The 12,028-nt window shown below is 63.4% G+C and overlaps 1 protein-coding gene across 1 annotated transcript; it reads left to right on the top strand.

Annotated features, from left to right (window-relative positions):
- Positions 1-481: 481 nt before the first annotated feature.
- Positions 482-11,712, top strand: ARHGAP27 (Rho GTPase activating protein 27). Its single transcript, XM_058820468.1, has 15 exons — positions 482-1,339; positions 4,533-4,958; positions 6,312-6,527; positions 6,845-6,949; positions 7,042-7,109; positions 7,206-7,293; positions 8,574-8,678; positions 9,129-9,227; positions 9,306-9,396; positions 9,498-9,617; positions 9,961-10,059; positions 10,336-10,413; positions 10,536-10,670; positions 11,136-11,241; positions 11,353-11,712. The coding sequence occupies exons 1-15, from the start codon at positions 482-484 to the stop codon at positions 11,528-11,530; spliced, it is 2,772 nt and encodes a 923-aa protein (XP_058676451.1). The 3' UTR covers positions 11,531-11,712.
- The last annotated feature ends 316 nt before the right edge of the window (positions 11,713-12,028 follow it).

Here is a 12,028-nt window from a genome sequence, read left to right on the forward strand (position 1 = left end):
CGAGGAGCCGTTTCCTCGGGTCCCCTCCGCCACCGTCCCGTCCCGCCCGCCGAGGGGACAGGGCGCGCCCAGCACCCCGAGCAGCAGCGGGGGCCGGGCACGCACCCGCCGCGCAGCCCGGCCCCGTCTCTCGTCGAGGCGGCGGCGGAAACCGGGCGAGTCGGGACCGGCCCGGCGCGGGCACGAGCGGCACCGCGGGCGCGCCCCCGCCCCAGCGCCGGCCGCAGGTGAGAGCGGGGACCGGGGATTCGGTGCTTTGGGGCTCGGTGCCTTTGGGGTCTGGGGCACGGTGGCAGCGATGGTGGCGGTGACCCCAGGGTGTTCCAGCAGGTTCGGGCGGGTTGCGAGCCCGCCGCGTAGGGCGGCGGCTCAGCGGGGACCCCGAGGGAACTGAGTTAGGGGGTGCTCGGCCCAGGAGGGGTTGGGCGCTGCCGTCACCTTCCCCTGCCCCGTGTCCCGCAGGCGGAGGCGCGGGGAGGCCATGGAGGCGGCGGGGCCGGCGGAGGAGGCGCTGGTGCTGGTGGAGTACGGCTTCGAGTACCGCGCCAAGGACGGCACCTTGGTCTCCATCAAACCCAACGAGCGCTATGTGCTGCTCAAACGCACCAACCCGCACTGGTGGCACGTCCGCAGGAGCGGGGACGCCCGGCCCTTCTACATCCCGGCCCAGTACGTGAAGGAGCTGCCGCCCATCGCTGCCCCAGCCCCGCTTGACCCCCCGCCATCGGGACACGCTGCGACAGAGCCGGCCGTGCTCGTCCCTCAGCCCCCGCCAGCCTACGAGTATCGGTTCATCGGCGCCGCCGAGCCGGGGGAGCCGGCAGGAGGATGCCCGGTGCCCAGGAGGAACTCGGTGCTCCAGGATTCGGTGCCCAGGAAGGACTCGGTGCCCAGGAGGGACTCGATGCTCCAGAAGGATTCGGTGTCCAAGAATGTCTCGGTGCCCAGGAAGGACTCGGTGCTCCAGAGGGATTCAGTGCTCCAGAGGGAATCGGTGCCCAGGAAGGACTCGGTGCTCCAGGATTCGGTGCCCAGGAATGTCTCGGTGCCCAGGAGAGACTCGGTGCCCCAAAGGGACTCACCACCATCACTCAGCTCTTTTCGGGTCCTCCCGGGGCTGACCCCACACCCGGCCGAGCCCGTGAGACCCTCGCACTCCCTGGATGACCTGGCGCGGGTGACACCGACACCTCGCGGTGCCACTGCTGCCAAGGGGACATGCGGGGACCCCCCAGGACACGCTCGGCCGCTCGGGAAGAGCCGCTCCGAGACCCTCTGCGCCCCCGGCAAGGACAGGGACGCGGCCAGGAGGTGGCCGGGCGCCGGCCCCGCGGCTCAGGTACGGTGACATCCCCGCTGCTGTCCCCAGAGGCTGCGTTGAGGGGGGGGTTAGCGGGTGGGGGTGTTGAGCGTTGCCCTCTCGGCTGATTCAGTGGCCGTGTCCCCCCAGCATGGCCTGTGACCCCCGGCACAGAGTGGGGTGACACTCCGGCCCCACAGCCACTGCTGGGATCCCCAAAGTCTCCCCACCGAACTGACCCCATGGGACAAATCTGCAGGTGACCCCACCATTGGGGCTTGACAAAATTAATCATTTTGAAGGTGTGAGAGACCCCTCACACAGGGACACCCCCGCACACCGTCCACCCTCAGGCCCAGGCCCGTGCCTCAGTTTCCCCACCCTCATGGGCACCCCTGGCCTCTCTCAGCCCCCTACTCCGTAGAACCCCGTGGTCTCTGGGGTGTTTTGCAGTGATCCCTCAGGCTCCCTGAGCGTTCCGGGGTGAGAGGAGGCAGAAAGGGTTAACAGGGAAGCGCGGCAGCTCCTCCCTGCCGGGGCGGGAGCCTCACCTGGGCGCAGCACCCATTGACCGAGGTGTGTGCTGGGTGCTCCCCGGCACAGGCCGGCGCCCCGACACCCCAAAGCCACGCTCACCCCACACCTGTAAGTAGCAAAAGGCTCTGCCCAGCGCCCCCTGGGCTGCACCTCCCGAGGGGGCACCCAAGGGTGGGGGTCCCCGCCGGCCACCAAGGCGGGCTGGGGTGCACAGGGTGAGGCAGCGCCGGCACAGGGGTGGGGCCACCCCCGACCTTGTCCACTCCTCACTTGTCTCCAGCCCCTCACTTCGGAGTGACCCCGGGCACCTGCAGCACCCCCAGCCTGGGTGTCCCCCACTTCCAGGGGGGCTGGAGGGATTGTGCACCTGGGGGAGTTGCTGGAGGAAATGGGGTATTGATGGTGGGGGGCTGTGGTTTACACCCCATTGTCCACCCCATTTTCACCTCATTTTCACCCCATATTATACCTTGTGCCCCCAGCTGTGCCCTTTGCACAAAGCCACTGTGCCCCTCTGGGGGTGACCCAGCATAGTCCCCAACCCCAGTGCCAACACAGGAACATTCCCCTTCCTGCCCAAATCCAACCAGTGCCAAAACCATCGGGCATGGCAGGACCATGGTGCCATCGGTCCTGCCACCATCTGCAGCGGATGGGATGGGATGGGATGGGATGGGATGGGATGGGATGGGATGGGATGGGATGGGATGGGATGGGATGGGATGGGATGGGATGGGATGGGAGGGGATGGGATGGGATGGTCCCAGTGTTGTGGGGACACAGCAGCTCCAGATCAGCTTCCATTTGAGCAGTGTGACACCAGATAGGGCACCCAAAATCCCCCCAGTGCAATTCCTGCTCAGCATCACCCTGGAGCAGCTCCTGGGTGGCCTGGGCTTTGCTGGAGCGGGTGACGAGTGGCAGGTTGTGGGTGCCGGGTGACAACAGCCCCGAGAGGAGCCGGTTCCGCCCTGGGCGTCTCTTCCGCTCCTCGAGCCCCGGCAGGAAGCGCGGTGGGTGCAGGGCCCTGCTCAGGGCGCCAGCGGCGGGACCGGGGCCTCGCGCTGTCCCCACGGGGTCCCCACCCCGGTGTCACCACCATGGGTGACCAGGTGCCGGGGGGGTCCCGGCAGGCCTGGAGCAGGGCACGGCAGATGCTGCACCTGGGGAAGGTAGGCAGCACCCAAGGGTGCTCCCAACCAGGGGACAGGGGGGTGTTTTGGGGTCACCCCTTGCCAGGCTCCCCCTCGGCTTTCCCTGGGGGTTTGCGGGTGCTGGAGGGTGCCACAATGCTCATCCCAAAGTGGGGAGGGGGCACACAGTACCCCCCCGGGGTGAGAAACCCCCAGGGATGCACCCACAGGGGACAGAGAGGTGCTGGGGGGGCTCGGTGCCAGGGATGCCCCATTGCCACCCCCATGTCCCTTGTCCCCAGGACGAGGGCAGACCCCCAGTAGTTTCTGGCCCTGCTCACCAGGGTGGGGGGGTTGTGGGATGATAGGGGGATGATGAGAGGTGTCATGGAGCTGCTGTCCCGCTCTGATCCAGGGTGTCCCCAAGGACAGTGCACCGACTGTCACCTCCCTCGGGGTGATGGGCAGGGCTGCAGTCGGGACCTTTGTCCCCACAGGCATTGGTGACAGACTCAGGCTGTAAAGCTGGGGAGATCAAAGGGTGACAGGAGGGGGTTCCCTGCTGGCAGCACCCTCCTGGTCCCAGGGGACACATCCCCCTACCCCGGGGTCCCCACAGGAGGGATCAGCCCGGCTGGTGCTGGGGGTGCTATTTTGGGATGTGGTGATGGGACTGTCTGGTTCAGCATCCGGCTCTGGGCGGGAGGCCGGGGCTGTGGGTGCTGGAAATGTCCCAGGGTGCAGGTGATGAGTGCTGGGGTGCAAGCGTGGGTGAGATGGGTGTGAGTGTTGGGGTGCCCACCAGAGGGGTGGGCACAGATGCTGGGGCTGCAGAGGATGAGCAGGTTGGAGGTGTTGGGACCGCAGGTGTCAGTGCAGAGATTGTGGGTGTTCATGGTGTGGGTGTCAGTGCTGCGGCTGCTGCGGAGAGCAGGTGATGCAGGTACCAGTGATGGGGGTGCTGTGGAGAGCAGGTACCAGTGATGGGGGTGCTGAATCCAGGGGGTGATGCAGGTACCAGTGATGCAAGTGTGGATGATGCAGGTACAAGTGACACAGGTGCTGCATGAGTAGGTACCAGGGACACAGTTGTTGATGATGTGGGTGACATGGGTGCCAGTGATGTGGGTGCTGATGATGTGGGTGCTGATGATGCAGGTACTGATGATGCAGTGACACCGGTGCCAGTGCTGCAGTGCTGCTGCAGTGCTGCACACAGTGGGTCGTGCAGGTACCAGTGACATGGTGCTGGTTGTGAGGGTGCTGCCAGCAGCAGGTGACACAAGTGCTGGACCTCAATGTGCCAGTGGGTGCTCCCTGCCCCACTCTGGGTGCCCCTCTCCACCTCCTGGCCTCCCATCACTGGCACCTCCTGCCCCACACTTTTTGGGGGCCCAGGTCACTTTTGGTGACCCAGCAGCCAGGACAGGATCCAACCCCTCAGTGCCTCACCCATCGGCCACCCGGACACCACAGTGGGGACACCACAGGAATGCCATCCCAGGAATGCCATCCCAGGAGTGCCATCCCAGCTCAACAGTGACACATCCGTGTTCCCCCAGGCACGCAAGGAATCAGAGGAGACACCGGATCCCATCTACCTCAACATCCAGGAGCTGCGGGCAGAGGCCGCCGCCAGCTCGGCCCCAGAGGAGCCCGGCGGCTCTGTGTCGGACTGGGAAACCCACACGGACACGGACAGTGGACATTTGTTTTATTACAACCCCGTGACGGGCGAGACCACGTGGGATTGTCCCTTCGGGCAGGCGGCCGACGGAGTGAGTGCCGGCGCCTCTCCCGCCTCCTCGCTCGCACACAGCCCGGAGCTTCCCGCGTGGGAACAGCACGTGGACCAAGGAAGCGGACAGACTTTTTTCTATAATTCGGTGACAGGTGAGACGTCGTGGGACCCCCCCAGTGCAGGAGACACGGGCAGCCCCCGGGAGAGGCTCCCTGGGGGGACGCGGTACGGTCCCATGGAGCAGAGGGTGAGCACCCGGCGAGGCGCGGGGAGGGCTTGGGGTGGGGCGGAGACAGGGGTGGGAGTGGGGACAGGGATGGGAGTGGAGATGGAAATGGGATGGGATTGGAGACGGGGATGGGATGGGATTGGAGACAGGGATGGGAATAAGACAGGGATGAGAATGGAGATGGAGATGGAGATGAGATGGAGATGGAGATGGAGATGGAGATGGAGATGGAGATGGAGATGGAGATGGAGATGGAGATGGAGATGGAGATGGAATGGGATTGGAGACAGGGATGGGACTGGAGAAGGATGGGATTGGAGACAGGGATGGGATTGGAGACCAGGATGGGATTGGAGTCAGGGATAGGAATGGAGATGGAAATGGGACAGGAATGGAGACAGGGATGGGATTGGAAATGGAAATGGAATGGGATTGGAGACAGGGATAGGATTGGAGATAGGGATGGGAATGGAGATGGAAATGGGATTGGAGACAGGGATGGGAATGGAGACCAGGATGGGATTGGAGATGGAAAAGGGATGGGTTTGGAGACAGGGATAGGATTGGAGACATGAAAAAGGGATGGGTTAGGAGACAGGGATGGGATAGGAGATGGAAATGGGATGGGAATGGAGATGGAAATGAGATGGGAATGGACACAGGGATGGGAATGGAGACAGGGATGGGATTGGAGATGGAAAAAGGATGGGATTGAAGACAGGGATGGGATTGGAGACATGAATAGGAATGGAGATGGAAATCCTAGCATCCTGGCAGGGATGAGATGAAAAAGGAGACACGACGGAGACTGGGATTGAGAAAGGTGTGGGAGATGCAATGGAGATGGAAATTGAGATGGAGATGGAAACTGAGACAGATGGGAATGGAGACAGGTGAAGATGGGCATGGGTATGGATACAGGGGTATAGGAAAGGATGAGACTGCAGATGGAAACAGCGATGGGATGAAAATGGAGGCAGAGCTGAAGACTGAGAAAGGATGGGAGATGAAATGGAGATGAATATGGAAACAAAGATGGAGATGGGAACAGATACAGGGATGTAGAAAGAGAGGGAATGGAGATGGAGACTGGGATGGGATGGGATGGAGATGGGGAGGAAGTTGGAGATGGGAGACAGAGATGGGAATGAAGATGAAGATGAAGATGGAGAACAGAATGGTACCGGGATTGAGTTGGAGATAGAAACAGGAATAGGAATGGAGATGGAGACAGGGGTTGAGATAGAGATGGGAATGGAGACAGATATAGGAATGGAGATGATGGAGATGGGGCAGCGCCCACCTGGGCGACACGCAGAGATGCAGATCTCTTGGTTGGGCACAAGATCTTGAACTTCCTCTTCTCTCCAGCCACCCACTCCAGAAACGGATTATCCAGACCTGTCTCCAGATGAGCTGGAGTGTTATCCTGAGGAGGACTATTCACCTGTGGGCTCCTATGACCAGAGGGCCTCTCTGTGCCTGTCCCCGAGGCGCCCCGAGGAGCTGGGCTCGTCCCCAGGCTGGTACGGGCACGGCCACCCCGAGGGACTCGTGTTCTACCCCGAGCACTTCGCCCCTGACACGGTACGGGACAGGGATGGGAACAGGGACTGGGACAGGGATGGGGATGGGGACAGGGAAAGGGACAGGAAATGGAAGAGGGATGAACACAGGGATAGGAACTGGGATGGGGACAGGGATGGGTTATGGACAAGGACAGGGACAGCACTGGGGATGGGGGTGAGATGAGGGACAGATGCAGGCAGGGGTGACTGCCAGGGATAAACATCCTCACAAGCCCACAGAGCAGGGGCTGTGGGAGCTCTGGGGTGCTGTGGGTGCACAGCCCAGCCCCTCCTTCCAGGGGCACCTCAGGCTTCACCTGACCCCTCCCTGCCCAGGTGCCATCCCACCACGAGCGGGCCAGCAGTGGCTCCAGCCAGGACAGCGGGCTCTCCGCCTGGCACAGCCCCGTGTCACCAGCCCCAGGCAGCAGGGAGGAGAAGGTGAGCACCCAGGAAGGAACACCCAGCCTGCCCTCACCCCAGCACCAGGCAGAGCAAGGGCCAAATTTGACACCCCCATCTTCACTTTCCAGTTTAAAAGCCTCGAAAAAGCCGGGGTGCTCAACAGGACCAAGACAGTGGACAGAGGGAAGCGGCTCCGGTAAGGACATCCCGGTGTCCCCTGCCTCTGGAGACACGAGTCCAGCAGGGAAAAGGGGCTGTGCTATCCCTGCGTGACCCCTGCTCCCCTCCCCAGGAAGAACTGGAGCTCCTCCTGGACAGTGCTGGAAGGGGGAATCCTCACCTTCTTCAAGGACTCCAAGCACTCAGCTGCCAGTGCCTTGGTAAGAGCCCCAGTGCCTTGGGGCAGGGCAGCTCCCATGGGATGGGAGCAGTGTCCATGGGACAGGGCCAGCACCCATGGGACAGAGCCAGCACCCATGGGACAGGGTCAGCACCCATGGGACACGACAAGAACTCGCAGGATGTGGCCAATGTGTGCAGGATAGGGGCAGCACCCACAGGGAACACAGCGCTGGCCTCACCTCTGGGGTGGGGGTTCAGGGCTCTGTCTAGGGAGTGCAGAGGCTCTTGGAGCAGGGGGACCATGGCCAGCACCCACAGAATGGGGTCAGCATCAGCAGGATAGGACCAGCACCCACAGAATGGGGTCAGCATCAGCAGGATAGGATCAGCACCCACAGAATGGGGTCAGCATCAGCAGGATAGGACCAGCACCCTTAGGACAGGGCAAGGATCCACAGGATGGGGTCGAAGCTGCGGGATGGGATCAGCACCCATAGGTTGAGGCCAACATGCAGGGGACAGGACCAGCATCCAAAAAATAAGACCCCAGCACTGTGGGGGATGTCAGCACTTGAAGGATGGGACCAGGACCCACAGGACAGGGCAGGTGCCCTGCACAGGGACCCCAGCACAGCGACCCCAGCTCACCCCCCAGCACACCCTGCAGGGGTGGCAGTGTCGGAGCACCTGGAGCTGGTGGGAGCCAGCAGGAGGAAGCAGAGCCGGCCCCCGGGTCCAGCTCCTCCCCCCGCAGTGCCCAGCTCCGGATGCAGAAGTGCAGAAGTTGCCGTGGCTCTTGCAACACCCTGTGGTGACAGCGAAGGGGGGGGAAGTCAGGGCACCCACAGCTGGGGAGACAGTGCTGGCCCCACCTCGGGGGTTCGGGGCTCTGGCTGGGGGTGCAGAGGCTCTTGGTGGCCAAAGCACCCCAAAACCCAGGGCGTGGGGAGAAGCAGTGAGCCTGATGCTCACCCCCTGCAAAATCCTCCTCCTTGGGAGCAGCCACCCTCTCCATTCCTGCAGTGTCACTGAGAGGGACCCCAAAGCTGGAGCCCCCCCAGGGTCCCTGGAGAGGGCTGGGAATGTCCCTCGAGGTGATGGCAGCCCTAGGACTGGCTGTCCCCAAGCTGGTGGCCATGACCCTCGCCCCACCCATGTCCTAGTCCTGCAGAGAGCACAGGCGGGGACAGAGGGGTCCCACAAAGGACATCTGGCAACCTTGCCTGTTCTGGAGGAGGGCAGCCCACACCCCCCAGCAGCATCCCGGTGTCCCTGTCCCCTGTGGGCAGGTGCCACCCTCATCCCCTTATCCCCACAGAGGCACCCCAGCACCCTGACCACCCCCGAGCACACAGTGAAGCTGCGCGGGGCCACCCTCGCCTGGGCCAGCAGGGACAAGTCCAGCAAGAAGAATGTCCTGGAGGTGAGCAGGTGACAGCAGGAGGGACACTGCTCACACCCCAGGGTCCACAGGTGGCCCACAGGGCAATGCCACCCCTGCCCAGTTCAGGGGATGGCAGTGCAGACACTGGGGACGTGCAGGGAGTGGCACTGCTGGTCACTGTCCCGTTCTGATGGGGACAGAGAGGCCACCAAGGGACATTCTGGCTCCCAGAGGGGCACTGCCAGGATGTCCCGTTCTGCCCATCGCTGTCCTGTTCTGATGGGGACAGAGAGGCCTCCAAGGGACATCCTGGCTCCCGGAGGGGCTTTGCACGGGGAGGAGCCGCTCCAGCCGCTCCAGCTCCCCGCACACGGCACCGTTTGGTGCCATCGCAGCTGGCGCCGGGCTCAGCCACATCCTGGTTCCTAAATCCGCCCGGTTGCGGCAGCCCCGTGCCCTTTCCCTGACCTCTGCCTATCGCTCCGGCAGCTGAGGACGCGGGAGGGCTCGGAATTCCTCATCCAGCACGACTCGGAGCAGATCATCACCGCCTGGCACAAGGCCATCGCCGACAGCATCGGCCGCAGGGTGAGCGGGGCCCCCGATCCCCCATGGCCGCCCTGGGGCTGGGGCCGGGCCCGGCGTCTCACGGCGCCGCTTCCGTAGGGCTCCGACATCTCCGCAGAGGACGAGGCCGAAATTCGGGCTGAGTTCGGCTCCCGGGAGAAGCTGGGGGGCGGCGAGGAGCGGAGGGCAGGTGAGCACCCGGGATGGGCACGGGGGGCCTGGCAGTGCCACCCACCCTGCGGGGACCCTGGGGACGGAGCTGATGTGTCCCATGTCCCATGTCCCCGGCAGCGGCAGGACAGGCGACGGGCAGTGCCGAGAGTGACACCAACCGGGTCCGGAACAAACTCCGCAAGTTCCTGCAGAGGCGGCCGACGATGCAGTCCCTGCGGGAGAGGGGCTACATCAAGGGTGGGTGTGCGGGGCGGGATCGGGGGGTGCTGGCACGGGGCTGGGATGAGGGCAAATCCAGAGTGGGATGGGGTGTAGGGATAGGACCTGTCACGGGTGGGTGCTGGAATGGGGCTGAGTCCCTCGGGATGTCTGCAGGATGGAGGGTGGGAGGGGACAGGCAGGGATGGAGCTGGGACACTGGGTTGAGTGACCAAGCCCAAGCCTGACCCAACATCTTGATGATGTCCCATCACCTCCAGCCACCCTGGTGGGAACAAGTCCCTCTGTCCCCAACCCTGTCCCCCACTAGCCACCCTCCTGGTGTCCCCTGGCCATGCTCATGTCCCTGCTGTGTTCCCAGACCAGGTTTTTGGCTGCTCGCTGCTGGCGCTGTGTGAGCGGGAGCGAGGGACGGTGCCACGCTTTGTCCTGCAGTGCATCTGGACCGTGGAGAGGAGAGGTACAGGGGACAGGGACAGCCTGGGACACCGGCATGGGGACAGATCCAGGGACAGCCTACGTGGGATGTTTGGGTTTTCCTTGGAAGCCTGGTGCGGCTGCTGTGGGCAGCAACACAGCTGTACTGGTCACTGTCACCATGTGCCATCTGGCTGTGGGCATCCTCCAGGAGACAGCAGGGACACATGGGGACCCAGAGTTCCCTCAGGAGTCCCTCATGTCCCATCCCAGTGTGGATTGTTTAACTGGAAGTTTTCCCCCATCTCCATCTGCCCAGGTCTGGACATTGATGGGCTGTACCGGGTCAGTGGCAACCTGGCCACCATCCAGAAGCTGCGCTACAAGGTGGAGCACGGTACGGTCACCCGCGGTGACAGTGGGGGACAATGGGGCAGAGGGACAGGGGAGGGGGCATCCAGGGACCACCCACCCATCCCTGGGGCTCTGGGCACAGCTGAGATGCTGCTCCACCCCCAGATGAGCAGCTGGACCTGGATGACGGGCGCTGGGAGGACATCCACGTTGTCACCGGGGCACTGAAGCTCTTCCTGCGGGAGCTGCCAGAGCCACTCGTCCCCTTCAGCCACTTCGACAAGTTCATCGCTGCCATCAGTGAGGGACAGGGACAGGGGATGGGATGGGATGGGATGGGATGGGATGGGATGGGATGGGATGGGATGGGATGGGATGGGATGGGATGGGATGGGATGGGATGGGATGGGATGGGATGGGGTGAGATGGGGTGGGATGGGATGGGATGGGATGGGATGGGATGGGCTGAGATGATGAGATGGGGAGGGGGTGGAGATAGGTATAGGATGGGGACAAGGATGGAGTTGAAATGGGATGAGATGGAGACATGGATGGGAACTGGGATTGAATAGAGATGGGATGGAGAAGGGTAAAATGATGGGGTTGGGGACAGGAATGAGATAGAAAAGGGATGGGAATGGAGACAGGAACTGGGACAGGGGAGATGATGGGGATTAGGATGGGATGAGGATGGGAATGGGGGTGGGGGCAGGGATGCTGTGACTGCTGGAGCCAGCGCCCCACCGTGCCCTCCCTCCCTGGCAGAGATCCAGGACCTGTCCCTGAGGGGCCAATGCATCCGGGACCTGGTGCTGTCCCTGCCACCCGCCCACCATGACACCATGAAGGTCCTTTTCCGCCACCTCTGCAGGTGATACCCCCTTGTTCCCCCAAACCCAACCCGGTGCAGGAAGGCAGAACACGACTCTGGGGACAGCCCCAGGGTCAGGGCCATGCTGGTGACACGTCCCCTGTCCCACAGGGTGGTGGAGCACAAGGAGGAGAACCGCATGTCAGTGCAGAGCGTCGCCATCGTCTTCGGCCCCACGCTGCTGCGGCCGGCCAGCGAGGAGAGCAACATGGCCATGCACATGGTCTTCCAGAACCAGGTGGTGGAGCACATCCTCAACCACTATGGATACATCTTCCCTGATGGATAAACCCTGGGGACACGTGCGGGCACGAGCCTGGCAGTGAGGACTTGATGGAGCAGCGTCTCCAGGAAGGACTTGGCCATGTGTCACCTCGCTGGTGGCTCCATGGAGGGCAGCGCGGTGACCTGGCTCAAGGGAGGGGCTCCTGGGGGATCATCCTTGGCCACCCCATCCCACTGGGGCTGGATGTGAGGGGGGCTCAGGGGGTCCCCATGGTCAGTGGAGCCCTGCAGTGCCCCCCTGGAGCTGGGTGGAGCAGGGAGGGTCTGGCGGGCAGGGCCTGCTGGGCACCGGCGGCACCAGCGGGCGGGCAGGGAGGGGCCGGGCAGGGCCGTGGCTGCAGCCCCTGCCCCATCCCAAATAAAAGAGCCCATGCAGACACAGGGGTCAGGTGTTGCTGGCAGGACAAGGGGACATCCCAGGGGTCAGGTGTTGCTGGCAGAACAAGGGGACATCCCAGGGACATGGGTGGCACAAGGGCTCGGTGCTCCTTGGTTGCTGGTG

This window comes from Ammospiza caudacuta, chromosome 27, assembly GCF_027887145.1.
Source record: "Ammospiza caudacuta isolate bAmmCau1 chromosome 27, bAmmCau1.pri, whole genome shotgun sequence".
NCBI lineage: Eukaryota > Metazoa > Chordata > Aves > Passeriformes > Passerellidae > Ammospiza > Ammospiza caudacuta.

Coding starts and splice junctions, on each gene's coding strand:
- ARHGAP27 (XM_058820468.1), top strand. CDS start 482: ATGGAGGCGGCGGGGCCGGCGGAGGAGGCGCTGGTGCTGGTGGAGTAC. Junction 6,528..6,844: donor AGCACTTCGCCCCTGACACG/GTACGGGACAGG, acceptor CTCCCTGCCCAG/GTGCCATCCCACCACGAGCG. Junction 9,228..9,305: donor CCGACAGCATCGGCCGCAGG/GTGAGCGGGGCC, acceptor CCGCTTCCGTAG/GGCTCCGACATCTCCGCAGA.